The sequence below is a fragment of the Esox lucius genome, chromosome 13, assembly GCF_011004845.1.
Source record: "Esox lucius isolate fEsoLuc1 chromosome 13, fEsoLuc1.pri, whole genome shotgun sequence".
NCBI lineage: Eukaryota > Metazoa > Chordata > Actinopteri > Esociformes > Esocidae > Esox > Esox lucius.
Genome location: NC_047581.1, coordinates 13,837,140 through 13,852,137, shown reverse-complemented (window position 1 = coordinate 13,852,137; position 14,998 = coordinate 13,837,140). Strand labels below are relative to the sequence as shown.

Sequence of the window (14,998 nt, the reverse complement as noted above, 5' to 3'; positions counted from 1 at the left end):
TGTCTTCATTCATACACTTTCCAAGACTTTGTTGGATGAATGAAAAATGTGTGTGTGTGTTATATATATATATATAAAATAAACATCCCTTTTATATATATATATATATATATATATATATATATATATATATATATATATATATGTACATACAGAGAGGTTATCCAAATTGAACCATATTAGCAGACTAGTTAGTCTATTGTGCATATTAATCATTTATAATGCACTCTACAGTCTAGACCAGTGTTTGTTCAACACAAGGCACAAGTGAAAGATTGGCCATCTTTAACTCAAATTGACACCCATTAACCCAAATGAAGAATACATTGTGTGAAATGGTTTGCAATCAACCTTTAAAATTCCTGAGGCTCTATTCAGTCACAACCACTAGTTTAAGAAACTGTCTAATCTGACAAGGGATGTTTATTTTGAAGGCAAAACGACTTGTTCACCAGCCTGTAGCGCCAGCAACAGAAGGGCATTCCACCCTCAAAACAACACAGGAGTGGGGGAAAAGTGGGTGCTACAAGTCCTCTACTTGGCCACCGGCCATCAACCTCAGAGAGACTAACAAGATGCTATGCTCACCACACCAAGCCAACTCTTAACTATTGACTAAATAGCTGCAATATTCTGCACCAAAATAATTGCTCCTGTCTCTACAGGTAGACAGATGCATGTACAGGGACTGTAAATGTATACCTTGACAGAAGAAGACTGAATGGTTACCACTTACTAGCACACTTGCTGATGTAGAAAGGCTATATAGAATAAACAATAAAGACAATGAGCTACAATTACACATTTCTTACATTATAAATATCATTCCCATAAAAACAAGTGTACAAATTATTGTCACCCATGCCATCAGTGCCCTGGGAAGGACAATGGAGCTTAGCCTTTTCCTATTTTTTTGTGGGATTGGAAAACACATTTGGAAAGGATATTGAACCCTTTCCCCATTTGTACTCTTGTACTCAGATTTTTGATATCTTTTGGTCTGGATTGATGGACAGCTCTCTTAAATTTTCATGATTTTTTTTTTTTTTTTGACTTAAGTCCAGATTGAGATGGCTACATATTAACCCGGTTTTCTCTCAAATTTAATGGTGGACATTTTCAGTTAATCCCTGCTTCATGGCAGGAACTCCCAGTAGACTCAAGGTAGTCAATGTTGAGTGGGTCATCTGAAGCATATTCATTGTTTTCAATGTGCTGTTTGCTCAACCCGGAAGATTAGACGGAAATCCTTATATGCCAGGTGGAACTCCCTCTTCAACCTTCTACCTCGACTTGGGCTCCCAGGTGCCCAAGCCACTTTAAGAGTTCAATAGAGCACAATGAGGCAAGACAGCCATAATTGTAGCCTTAGATGTAATCAGTGCTGGCCAACTGCATCTCCCTCCATGGGACCCGTTTTCTAATGCATGTTTATAAACGTTTCTTATTTCCCTACTAAGTGGCATAGTTTTTTTTTTTTAATATTTGGTACCCACTGCCTGATTTCTAAGCAAACATTTTTTATTTTCATTTGAAGTACTCTTCCTGTATTACTGTGATAGATGTCCAGTGGATTTTATGTTCGTGGTACCTTAATTTTTCAGGCATTGTCTCTTAGATCATTCACAGGCTTGTTGACGTTATCTGGGGTGTTAATGTTTAGGCAGTAGGTGTAATCCTTCTCTTTACTCACATCTTGTCACTCTGGCAGTCTCCTTTGCACCATTAGATGGAGACAAATATCGATTATTCAGACGGCATATGTACCCTAATTAAAATGTAGCAATTGTATAATAATTCCAAAATGTCAATTTAATAGTCTACATTACACTATTATGACTTTCATAACACTAATATTATGTGTATTTATATGCTCTGTATTATACTTCTTTCGCCCCCGAAGTGCTTGTGTCTTTAAGGCTAGACAGCTCTTCAATCACATAGAAGTCCCTCCCTCTCTTTTCAGCATCAACTCAATAAAGAAAATCTGGCAAAAAAAAAAACAGTTACGGCAGTGTGCGATCCAAGGGAATATATTGTTTCTCGTATCTGTTGGATGTGCCGCTAACGAGAAAATATTCGCATTGCAACTAACTTGCCGTCATGATCGGAATAACGAATGAACATGAAAAATCGTAGTAATAGTGGAAATGTAACGTTTTTTTTTTGGACTTAACTAAATTATTTGTTTGAACTTTTGGATATAGGACAGTCCTGCGTTTATGATGAATGAAGGATCATTGTCTGTGACTATAATTACGATACATACGGAAATACACGTATTCTTTGTTATTCCTTACTTTCAAGTGTCCGGTACTGGGTCCTTTCAAAAACTATCCTCATGTCATACTCACTGGTGCTAGTAAACGCTCGAGCTGACAGTTGCATGTTGACATCTAGAACCACGAGAGAAATAGCATGAATCTTCTGAAATATTTTTTCTGCACCTGCAAACGTTAATATCTTTTAATATATTTAATAGAAGTAATGCTTTAGAAGTCATTTTGGTCGGAACCAACTTAGTTAGGTTAGTAGACATTGTTTCTACTCTTAGTAGACTAGATCAGACTAAAACTGAAAAGCTATGGTGGAACCAGTGGGTTTTGTGGAGGCTTGGAAAGCCCAATTCCCTGATTCAGATCCCCCAAGCATGGAGCTGAAATCCTTGGGTGATATTGAGCAGGAACTTGAGAAATGCAAGACCTCTATCAGGCAGCTTGAGTTGGAGGTGAACAAGGAGCGCTTTCGCATGATCTACCTGCAAACATTACTGGCGAAGGAGAGAAAGGCTTATGATGGACAAAGATGGGGATTCAAGAGGAGGTCCCTATTACAAATTGGAGACCAGTCAACTGTTTCAGAATCCCAGAGGTCCCAGTTAGATGAGCCTTCGGTGGAGGAGCAGCCAGGAGAGGCAGCTGACCTGGGGAGATGCAGACAGTTTCCGGAGGGAGAGGTGGATGGCGTGTCCCCTAAACAGAGGGGTGGGTTGTCCTCTTACAGGCCCATGGTGGGCTCCACAGACACAGAACTGGACAGGGACAGGGCGGGCTCAGTGGCAGCACTGAGGTCCAACTTTGAGCGCATCAAACGAGCCAACTCTCACAGTACTGGAGACGGGAAAGGGGTCGGAGGGATGGAGAGACCCTTCTATGCCAACATGGAGTACCACCACGAGAGAGGCCTAGTGAAGTTCAATGACAAGGAGGTCTCAGACAAGATCAGCAGCCTTGGCTGTCAGGCCATGCAAATGGAGCGGAAAAGGTCCCTGCAATCGCTGCCCGGGAACTTGTCCACCGCTGTTGCAGAGGTCCGCAAATCTGTCCTCAGAGGCAGGTCCACAGAGGGTGGCTGCAGCTACAACGGGCAGCATGACCAGACCGAGGGGAACCGTTGGGATGGGGTGAAAGTGGCTGCTGACTGTCAGCCCTACACTAGTGTGTATGTGGGAGGGATGATGGCGGAGGGAGAAGGGAGGATCGTCCACATCAGGGACCACAGTGTGGAGGAGGACTCCCACCTCACCTGGCCGAGGCGCTCTTATTCCCCCGGGGGTTTTGACGACGGCGGCGGCTATACCCCGGACTGCAGCTCCAATGAGAACTTAACGTCCAGCGAGGAGGACTTCTCCTCTAGCCAGTCAAGTCATGTGTCCCCAAGTCCTACCACCTATCACATGTGCAGACAGAAGTGTCGCTCACCTTCACAGATTTCCCAGCAGTCCTTTGAAAGCGGTAGCCCACCCACTCCCCTGGCTCTGAAACGGATGAAGCAGCAGGTGTTGGTGTCTGAGGCCTCCATTGTGGGTGTCTGTAAGTCAGCCCAGTTCTGGCCCGTTGATCGGGACTCCACTATGTCCAGTAGAACCTCACATGACAACAGTCTACATGGAGATCTAGGTAGGTCTAGAAAGTCATAGTCTGTGTGCTGTTCTTTTATATTCAGCAGTATTTAAAAACCTATATTTAATGTTTTTATAATGCATCCCGAATGCTCCATATCCACTGCCACAACATTAGAAATGCCTGTACACGTCATAACCTTGTTCTCTCCTTAGGCAGTGATGTGCTTATACATGCAGCTAGAACATGTCAAAAGAAGAAATAATTTTCATCGGAGAGCGTACAATGCATCTCCAAAAAGGTTTTCCATATGAAACCATGACCACAGCCCAAACATTGCCAAGCACCTTAGCGCTTGTGTTCTTCTTGGTTGGTTTTCCCTTTTTTCTTTGTGAGCGTGCCATTTTCCTCTCGTCTGCTTCCACCCATTGAGTGGCGTATTCCTCTTGTGGAGATGCCCTGATTGAAACAGCCAGTACCCTCAGGCAGCTCAGTCACTCGGCCCTGTCCACCCTGAATGTTTTTGTGTCAGCACACATCAGCCTTGTTGTCCTTGGTTGGGAGTAATTAAATTAAAGGGGTTTGTGTAGCGTGATAAATGTAGGGAGGCTCTTTGTCGGGGGTGGGGATGAAAACGGCTGATAATTCTCTAAAAAGCGGACGGAGTGCTCACTGTGTCACATGGCCTCCATCAAAATGTCAGGCCTTTCCTGTTGTGATGGGCGAACATAACGGGAGAATCAGTCCTCTAGGACGTACTGACACTGCAACAATGTAAAAATGTTAAGTGGGATCGGGTGGGACTAGATGCTGCCAAGGACAGAGAAAAGAGAGTTCATGTTCAAAAGATTTTTCAACATGTCTATACATTTGATAGTTTTATTTTAACCCCCCCCCCCCCCCATAATACTTGTGTGTATTCTCCCTCCTATTTAGCTTCAATCTGGACTAAAAGATATTGTTTTACTTATATTTTTTAATAGCTGAATGCTGATGTTCCCCTTAGTGGACAGACTCCCCAGTGGTCTGGAAATGATTTGCTTAGCCATGGACTGACAGTGAAAGTTAATAACTTTTGGGTTGTATTCCCTGTGTGGTTGTTAGATCAGGGGTTTCCAACAGGTTGATCAGTAGCTACCAGTTGCCTGCAGCCCATCTATTAGATGTTTACCAAACAATTTCACATGTCCCACTGCAAACTATTTTACATTTTTTAGTATCAGACACTGCATGCTCCCTGATTTCACTGTTCTCTGTGAGTATTGTGAAAGTGAATCACGTTTTCTTCTTTTGTCTCAATACTCCAAAAGCGTTCGATTCCCTCAGAGCAAGGTCGTTTATTTTGTAATTTTCCAAGTCGCTTTTGGTTAAGATCCTCTGCTAAATGATGTAAATGTATGCAACTATTTGACCTCACCAGATTCTGGATACCTTCTCTGGTGAGGCTTTGCCAGGCCTGTACTGTGGCCATCTTCATTTGTTGTTTGTTTTGAGGTCTTTTGGCCTGAAATAACATCTTCAGCAAAGGAAAGGCATGTTTAATTTGATTTAAATCTGGATATTAACATGGCCATCAAGACCTTTACACTTCTTGGTGGTAAAAACACCCTAGTTGTTCTGGCTGTATGTTTGGAGTCTTTATCTTGCTGTATAATGAATAGCCATCCATAGACAACTTTAGCAGACAAGCAAGTTTCTGTACTTTTCAGAGTTGGCACCAGCCATTATATCATTATTTATATGAAGGACGACAAGTCCTGTTGGCAGCCGTACATACCCAAACCATAAGAACCCCATCCCCATAGCCTGGAGACTGTACCCAGATCTGTGGGACATTATTATAATAAGCAATCTCAGTCCTCCACTGTGGAAGCCTTCCTTGGCCTACCAGGCCCTTTGTTATTTCTGAGCTGTATTTTTATTTTTTTTATGTTCCAAACTGTTGTTGTTTTTTATAAATTCCAGGTGTCTCATTATGGCAGGGGTGTCCAAACCGTTCCATGGAGGGCCGAGTGTCTGCAGGTTTTTGCTCTCACCTTTTACTTGATTGACTAATGAGGTTACTAACTGGTTAGTTTCTACCCTCACCTGGTTCTTTAGGTTTAGGTGTGAACTGGGAACCAATTTATAGGAAAACCCAAAAACCTGCAGACACTACGCGCTGCGTGGAACTGTTTGGACACCCCTGTATTATGGGTTCTGTGGTGTTGGACCAATGAACAAAGGTATGGACCAATGAACGAACAGCATTATTGCTTGTTCTCTCATGAAAATGCACCAACAGCAAGAATAGTAATATCTTTTTTTTTGAAAAACATACTAATAAACTTGTGAATGCTCTCTGTTCATGGGGTTAGTCCTCAAAACGTTCTCAAAACTCCAAAGTAAACTTCCTCTTGCTAGAATTGCAATTGTGCCAAAAATTCACATTTGTGAACCCCCCCCCCCCCAAACAAAAAGCTCATCCTGATATAATTAATTCCGGTGAAAAGAAACAAACAAAAAGAAATATTATCCAAAAATATAAAAAGTAACCATAGTTGTTTTAACCAGTGCACTAGATTATCTTATATATACAGGACCTCGGGAAGAGTAACAAGTTTAAAGCTATAATAAAAATTCCTAGCTTACATTATCAAGTAGCTCTCTAACTATAAAATGTTGGAGACACCTATAATACTGTCTACACTGTCACATATTTCTGGCTGCTTGAGTCTTTGATGATTAAAATTGTTAAAAACATGTCTAAGTGAAGAGTGGACATTTCCTTATATCACGATTTCCAATACCTCATGAAAGCAGATGGTCTGTTGTAGTAAATATGTCTGGGTCATTGTTTGTCTTTCATTTCAGATGTTCTAGCTAAACTATTAAAAGCTATGACGAGCGGAAACAATAGATTTTTCACTTACAACATATGCCAAACAAAATACATGAATTGCCAAGTAAAAAAACAACAACATATAGCTGTATATTAAATGCATACTTTTAAATAGACTACAATTTTCACAGAAGATTTAAAGTTTTTTTTGATCCCCTGTTGATTTTGTATGTTTGCCCACTGACAAAGAAATGATCAGTCTATAATTTTAATGGTAGGTTTATTTGAACAGTGAGAAGAAATAACAACAAAAAAAAAACCCTTTGGGACAGAATAACAACAAAAAAATCCAGAAAAACTGTTATAAATGTTATGAATTGATTAGCATTTTGATTAGTGAAGTAAGTATTCGACCCCTCTGCAAAACATGACTTAGTACTTGGTGGCAAAACCCTTGTTGGTAATCACAGAGGTCAGACGTTTCTTGTAGTTGGCCACCAGGTTTGCACACATCTCAGGAGGGATTTTGTGTCAGGGTGGGCAGATAAAGTCATTAAGGTTTTGAGGCTGACGTTTGGTAACTCAAACCTTCAGCTCCCTCCACAGATTTTTGATGGTATTAAGGTCTGGAGACTGGCTAGGCCACTCCAGGACCTTAATGTGCTTCTTCTTGAGCCACTCCTTTGTTGCCTTGGCTGTGTGTTTTGGGTCATTTTCATGCTGAAATACCCATCCACAACCCATTTTAATGCCCTGGTTGAGGGAAGGAGGTTCTCACACAAGATTTGATGGTACATGGCCCTGTCCATCGTCCCTTTGATGCGGTGAAGTTGTCCTGTGTTCTTGGGGTCATAGGCAGCATTCCTCCTCCGAACATGGCGAGCAGAGTGGATGCCAAAGAGCTCGATTTTGGTCTCATCTGACCACAACACTTTCACCCAGTTCTCCTCTGAATCATTCAGATGTTCATTGGCAAATTTCAGACATGCCTGTACATGTGCTTTCTTGAACAGGGGGACCTTTTGGGCACGGCAGGATTTCAGTCCTTCACGGCATAGTGTGTTACCATTTGTTTTCTTGGTGACTATGGTCCCAGCTGCCTTGAGATCATTGACAAGATCCTCCCGTGTAGTTCTGGGCTGATTCCTCACCGTTCTCATGATCATTGCAACTCCACAAGGTGAGATCTTGCATGGAGCCCAGACCGAGGGAGATTGACTGTTGTCACCTTCTCACCAAGCTGCTTGGCGATGGTCTTGTAGCCCACGTGTAGGTCTACATCTTGTGAATTATTTATATAATTTCCTTCATGGTGATGTTCCCCGAATAGATGCATAAAATTCACATACACATGTACATACCCAGCCCAAAAGCACAATACCTATAAAAACTGCCTATATTTTTGCCCTGATACTCACGCCTGATTCAAATAAAAGACTTGATGATAGGTTGATTACTTCAATCAAGTGTGTAAAATTGGGTGGGCTGCACTTGAATCAGATGTGTGTGTGCCCCTTGGGGTCCCCGGGACTAGGATTGGAAAACACTGTATTAAGATGTGGTTGTCGAATATTACAATTAGGCTTTTGAGAGTGCTAGATTTTGACTGGCTAATGTCTGTATGAATCCTATAGCATATATCATTTAGTACTATATATAGCCATAAGTTACATAATATAAGCCTACACTCGAATCTGTATCTTACAGGGTGAGTGTAACTATATTCTTTTAACTAGCAGTGGGGTTAACATATTTCGTCGTGCTTGGCAATAATTTATTTGACAACTTTTATAGACCAATCACTGTTTATCTCTGTAAAGGTTTTTCTATCATGTTTTTTTATTTTATTTATCTGATATGGCTTTGGCCCTTAAGATGCTCAGTCTGATTATGTGGGCAAAAAATTAGAAGATATTTATATACACAGCCCTGATTGGCTGATGTGAAGGCCCAGAGCCTACACCCAGGAGAGGTTACATTAAGAGTTTAGAGATGGAGGGATTGTCCAGGCTGGTTTTCCACTCTTACTTTGACCACCATTAGGAATAAAGAGAAAGAACTGAAGCTGAGTAGAACACTGTCAGTGAAAGGGAGGACAGTAGTAGCTGACCCAACCGTTGATTACATCCGGTTATTCTGTTTCAGATCTTGTTTTGTTAACACTCACATTTTCTTCACTTAATTAGTCCTAAACCAAATTGTTATCAGTAAAATCATTAATAGGTTGTTTTAATTCACTTTTGTGAACTGCTGTTATTCTGCCTATTTATGAGAGGGGAAATACCTCAAAATTGTGATTTTTGGAATGAAATAGACATATTTGGTATTATTTCTTCTTTGCTGTTAAGAAAAACAATTGTAATATATGCCTTGGTTTCTCAAAAATATAGACTTTTTTTTTAGTTTTCATTTGACACCAAATGTGTTATTTTATTAGCTTATCACACTTCAACTTACATTTATATAAAACTGACTTTAAAAACATTACAATGGCACATGCTGAGTTTTTCATTGTCTTGCTACATGACAGTTTGTCCCCAGCTGTCAGGTAGGCCTACAGAGACAGTTTCATGATTTGACTGGCTGTAGTAAATGGAACGATAGTCTGCGGCTTGCAGATTAACTGTCCATCAAAACAATGCTGCTGAGCCCAGGCCTGGAGTGTACCTTTAAAAGGCCACGCTGCCTCGGTAACGGCCCCGTTGCGGATCACTTCATGTAAACCGTGCTTTGTGGATTAACAGAAATCTGGATTTATTTCCTAATGTCGTAAGAACATTATTGCGCACATTGCATGGATCAGGGCTGTTGTAAGCAGTAGTTTTGTGGCGAACGTGACACTCCACTGTTCTCTGTTGTGGGCACGGACAGGCGATGCCTGTTTTTTGATTGATCATAAAACTCAGCGCAAGATTTAGTCAATTCCATTTAATCTGCCCGATAAAGACAGCTAATATATTTTGTCAGTGTTCTGATAGGCCAGGTTACATAAGCATTCTGGTGGCTATTTACAGGCAGTGTCCATTCTATGTCCCTTTCAGGTGCCACTGAGTTTGTTTTAGTTAGTTTGGATTAATTAAAAGAATAATACTTTTTTACAAATAAATACAGGGTGACTTTCACTATCCCTTCATTTCTGTGTTTTAAGGTTTGGTAGTATGGTAGACTCAAGTTCGAAGAGGAGGAGTGGAGACCTTGGTGTTAGGTACAGTACTGACTGGCATAAATGGGCCTTTGTCCTTGCCACAAAGACTCCAACAAGCCTGCAACACCTCCTGCTTGTATCCTTGATAAAACAGCAAGTCTAAAATCGACATCTCTGAGGTCTCTGGTTCCTAGAATAGCTTAGGAATAAGAGAATGAGCACAATCTCCTGATTGGTGGATATCTAGGCCAATTGTCAGTGGTTGCTGTGAACAGAGCTGCTGATTAGCTGCATAACTTAAAAGAGGCCACTTCTATGATGTGTCTGCTTTGCCATAGTTAATTATCACTATGACAGTGACATACATGCCAGTGGCCAAGGCATTTTCCTACTGTATGGCTCAGAGAATGTCTGTGGCTGCTATACAAACGGCTAATGATGAGTGTATGAGTGTAATAAAAGGCTACTGGGCTAGTGTTGTTAGAATGTATGGTCCTTTGACACTAATGAGCTGTTTTAGATTATAAGATGGGCAATAAAGGTAACCCTATAATTATATTTGGTTACACATGTTTTTTTTCTTTGACTTTTACCCAATTTTTCTCTAAATTTTTTATATCTAGATTAAGTCCTTGGTTTATAGCAGTTACACCAAGAGGACTCAGGACCATCACTGTACTCTTAAAATTTTCACCCAGCACAGCCAGAAGAGGACTGGTCACCCCTCCGAGCCTGGTTCCTCTCTTGGTTTCTTCCTAAATTTCGGCCCCTCTTAGGGAGTTTTTCCTAGCCACTGTGCTTCAACATTGTTATTGCTTGCTGTTTGGGGTTTAAGGCTGGGTGTTTTGTAAAAGCACTTTGTGACAACTGCTGATATAAAAAGGGCTTTATAAATAAATTTGATTGCATCAGTTTTGGACTTGTCTTCCAAAGCACATCCAGTACCACTCTGGATCACACTGCTCACTCAACCAGGAGGTCTAGACTGTAATCCTAGCACGCCGGAAGGAACACACCCTCTGGCCTTCTGCGTCAATTGATCTCACAAGTGGCAAATCCGCCACAAGGAGTCGCTTGAATACAACAAGGCAAGGCAGAAATATTTGATGAGTAACTTCCCAAACACACACAGTGGTTGCCCATTTCACTGCCCATCGCAGGACCCCTGGGCTAATGCGCAAGCATAGCTACATAGAATTGAAAAATAATGTCATTATCTTGCCCTTTGTTTCCATCACCCATGGCATCATTATCTTGCCCTTTGTTTCCATCGCCCATGGCATCATTATCTTGCCCTTTGTTTCCATCGCCCATGGCAGTATGGAGGGGTGGATAATCGTCCTGGTAGAAGATATCTCTAACCCACAACCTATTAGTAGGTTGTCACAGGTCTGACAAGAAGCTACAAACAATAACTAGTCGATATACATCTACCAAGGGTTTAAACAGAACATTAACTAAATAACTATATAGTGACCTTATCTAGAATGAACAAGGTTCCAAAGGCAGTGTGAAAATAAGCGAAATACTAAGCCTAGTTCTTGTTTTTTTACGGCCTGTCCCCAGAAATGTCTCGTTACACCTCCGAAACAAAATGTATGTGAAATTGCAGCTTATATTTTAATTATGAGAACATTTTATCAAATCAGTATTACCTGAAAAGCTTATCTTCATGTCAAATTTGCTTAGTGATGGATAAGTGTTTCATTGTATAATGTTACTGTTACAACATAGTTACACAAATGTAAGTTTATCTGAAATTACAAGACGTAAGCTTAAAGTAAAAAAAAGAGAATTGTCCAGTTTTCACTTCAGATATCCTTATTGAATATCGTCAATACGTAGCCTAAATGACACATTGCTCTTCATTCCGTAATACTCTAAGGGAGGGGGCTCCCCCAACTAAGTAGCGTGTTTCACCTTGGAAGGTAATTGCTTGAGTGTGAGATGTTCCCAAGATGTTTTGACAAAAATGGGCTTCAGCTGTCTTGTGTGCCTTTCTGGAAGTGTAAAAACCCTCCAACAAAAAGCTTTCACACTGTCTGTCTAGCCCTTTTAGTGGTCCTACCGCTCTGGGTGTCTGACCTCAGTCTGGGGATGTGTATGTAACACCAGCAGGACAGAGAGTGGTGGTGGTGGCCAAACTCCAGGTTAATGGACTAATCATTAGTCTGTTACAACTCCTGATAGAGGTCACCCAGGCTGTTTTTACCTCGTTGCCCGCTGTCTAAAATGGCTCTGAGCTGAGTGTGCCTGGAGTGCTGGTAGGGGATCATAGTCCTGCCAGCTGCAGTCTGAGGAAGCATAGGGACAAAAACCACTAATCTCTCAGATAAGCAGGACTTGTCTAGTTACACCAGCATGGGGTGAAAGGTTGCATGGTAGCCCACTTGGCGCGGTTTCAACCCAAAACTTTGAAACTTGAGAAATACTCTCAGATCTAACATAACATGTACATATACAGTTCAACTTCTCTACATTATTTTCCAGTGAAATCAGACTCCTACAACCAGGTGAGACAGTGTGTTTCTCCACCTCTAGGCTGAATACCACATCCGTACATTTTGTTTCAGAAAGGCTAAAAGCCATTCAACATGTTTGAGCTGTCCTCCCTCTCCTCGCTAATTCGTCCTCGTGCTCTGTCTCGCCCATTTGGTCGTCCGGTCTTAGCTCCCCTCCCAGGTCCTACTCAAAGGGTTGTCTGTACTGCTGGCTGATGGAATGTCTCAGCTGTGTGTGTGTGTGTGTGTGTGTGTGTGTGTGTGTGTGTGGCAGGGGGGTTAAGCTAATGAAATGTAAAGTGTTGTATGAGCTCATATCTTCACAAGCCGCCTGACCCTTAGAGCATGTTGCCCAATCATTTAGTTGCGAATGACACTTTTTGCTGACAGCACTTTCATTTAGTTTCAGAGTATGTATTTTAAAACAAGGACGCATCCATCAGCTTGAATCCTGTCGATTATTCCTGGATTCTAAACTTATTTTCATGACAGTTATAATGAAATATTTATAGTGTTGTTTCTGATCGTTGCCCCCATCTCCTGGCAGCACTTGGAGGAAAAGCCTCTGTGTTCGCAATAAACCTTTCTTTAGGTGAGATTGGACACAGGTGGTGAGATCTGAGATCTGTCTCTTAGCGCGTGTATTTTAGCGTGTTGGCCTATGTCTCTTAGCGAATCTGCATGTGTCTGCTCATTTACATCCTGTAGATTACAGGCTGGAGGAACAACTAAGCCTTGGGTGGCTGGCACTAATGTTAGGCTGTCCCATAACCCATCTGAACAGATCTGGTGGGCCTCAGGACTCCTGCAGGCCCTGTGGTCGGACCCCTCTCAATACCACAGGCCACTTCAGTAGAGCCAGAATGTGCTGATGTTTGGCTGGCTCACTTTCTTCTGATCTGCTGAAACACCCAGTCAGCTTCTTCCAGCGCTGGGATGCCCCCCCCTCCCCAACACCACTCTGCAGATGCCACATTTTAAAACCTTTTCTTCAACCTGATGGGTGAAGCTCCATCGGAAGAGAAACCAGATGTGCTGTTGTGAAGTAATTGCAGTTTAGAAAGATCCCCAAACAGCCCTTCCTGGGTTAGCTGGGAGGGATTGAATTTCTCATTTGCAGTTTTGGGGGTAAAGTTTTTGGTGTAGTATTATTAGTGTTATTGATAAACACTTATAGCTTTCTATTTGTGAATGCCAGACATGATGTACGGTAAAAGCCATTGTAACACTTGCTTTCGGCTAGTGGACAATCATCTCCCTAGTGACCACACGGTCAGGATGAGAATCCATTTACTGGAGCCAGAGAGTGGCTAAACCTCTTAAAAGCATCACACATTGATATTTTTTGTTTTATTTTTAGAAGGTGCTATAAAATCACCTGTAAACACACAGAGTTCTATTGTGCAACATTCAAAACTAAAGACATAATTCCCAGGCTGTAACATCCCAAATAATCAGTAAATCACTCAGAAATATTATCCCTGATTTTAGACAGTTCCTGTAGCGTAGTTGAAAGAGAAATGGCTCTTGCAATGCCAGGCTTGTGGCTTCCGGTATAAAAGTGTATGCAGTCACTGAGTTTTCTGAATAAGAGCATCTGCCGAAGGGCAGGTATTCAACCGCATTTTGGCTGGCAATTCAGAGGAGTTGGTTTTGTCTGTTTAGTTAATTCTCGTTCTGGTTGTTTGTGTCCAGATGGGCCTTTCAGTCTGATCACTGTCTGAACCATGTCCTGCTGAGTTCATCCTTCTCTCAGTAGAAACATTTACAGTGTCCTAGTAGCCAGTGCGGTGTAGTATGATGGTGCTTTGAAGCACGCAATGGAGAATCTCAAAGCTACGTATTTCATCAAAAACACAAATTAACTCTCTGGTCTTAATCCAAACAGGGAAATAAATTAACCTGGATACTATTTTCAGGACAAATTATTATTGTAGGAGTGCATTTATGTGTTAAGGATATCCTGTCTTTGATTGAAACACACCATGTGAACCCTGCCTTCTAAGCAAGGTCACGTCCCTGTTGTAATGTTGACCTTCTATGTGTATGACTCCGGAGATTTATCCTTGTAAGACATCTGTCGTCCCCCTCCTCTCTAGATCACAGTCAGTTCATCTATCTATATATGGGATTACAGGTCAGTGTATGGAGTAAGTGCTTGATGCTTGTCTGTTTCTCACCTATGAGTTATCAGAGGTTTTGTAGCTACAAGGACAGATGTTGCATGTTGGCAGTGCCCAGGTTGTTCTCTGGACAGGGATTTAGGAGGATGTTAACCAGTTATGTTTAGAATCCTAGCAGGCAGCTATCCCTAGGTCGGCCCTTTCAAACTGGAGAAGATAAAAGAGAAGGGGGTTTTGTGGTGGTGGGGCGCAGTTGTTCCCCCGGGAACGACTAACTAATGTACTGAACAAACACGCCTTCCAGACTCAGCTCCAAGCTCTTCTGAGCCTGGGTGAAGTTGTCTTCCTAAACCCAAACATTATAAAACAGGCAAATTTGAATAATGCTGTAAGAACCTCCTATATTACGTAGGATTGTCTACTAAAAGTTGAAAGAAAATGTTCTTTTTAGTTGCTCTGCTACTACATTTGTATCACTTATTGACCAGTGGTTGATTCAAGCTCTGGTTGCAATGTTATTAGAATGTATTTGTTACTTGTCTATTGCACAATTGGAACTATTTTAA

The 14,998-nt window shown here is 41.6% G+C and overlaps 1 protein-coding gene across 1 annotated transcript in view; it reads left to right on the top strand.

Moving 5' to 3' along the window:
* The first annotated feature begins 2,000 nt into the window (after positions 1 to 2,000).
* si:dkey-91m11.5 (PH_BCR_vertebrate and RhoGAP_Bcr domain-containing protein) overlaps positions 2,001 to 14,998 on the top strand; it is a 34,270-nt gene continuing 21,272 nt past the window's right edge. The window contains exon 1 of the mRNA XM_010876262.5: positions 2,001 to 3,899. Within this exon, the coding sequence (XP_010874564.2) occupies positions 2,585 to 3,899 (1,315 nt within the window). The 5' untranslated portion in view covers positions 2,001 to 2,584. The remainder of the gene's footprint in view (positions 3,900 to 14,998) is intronic.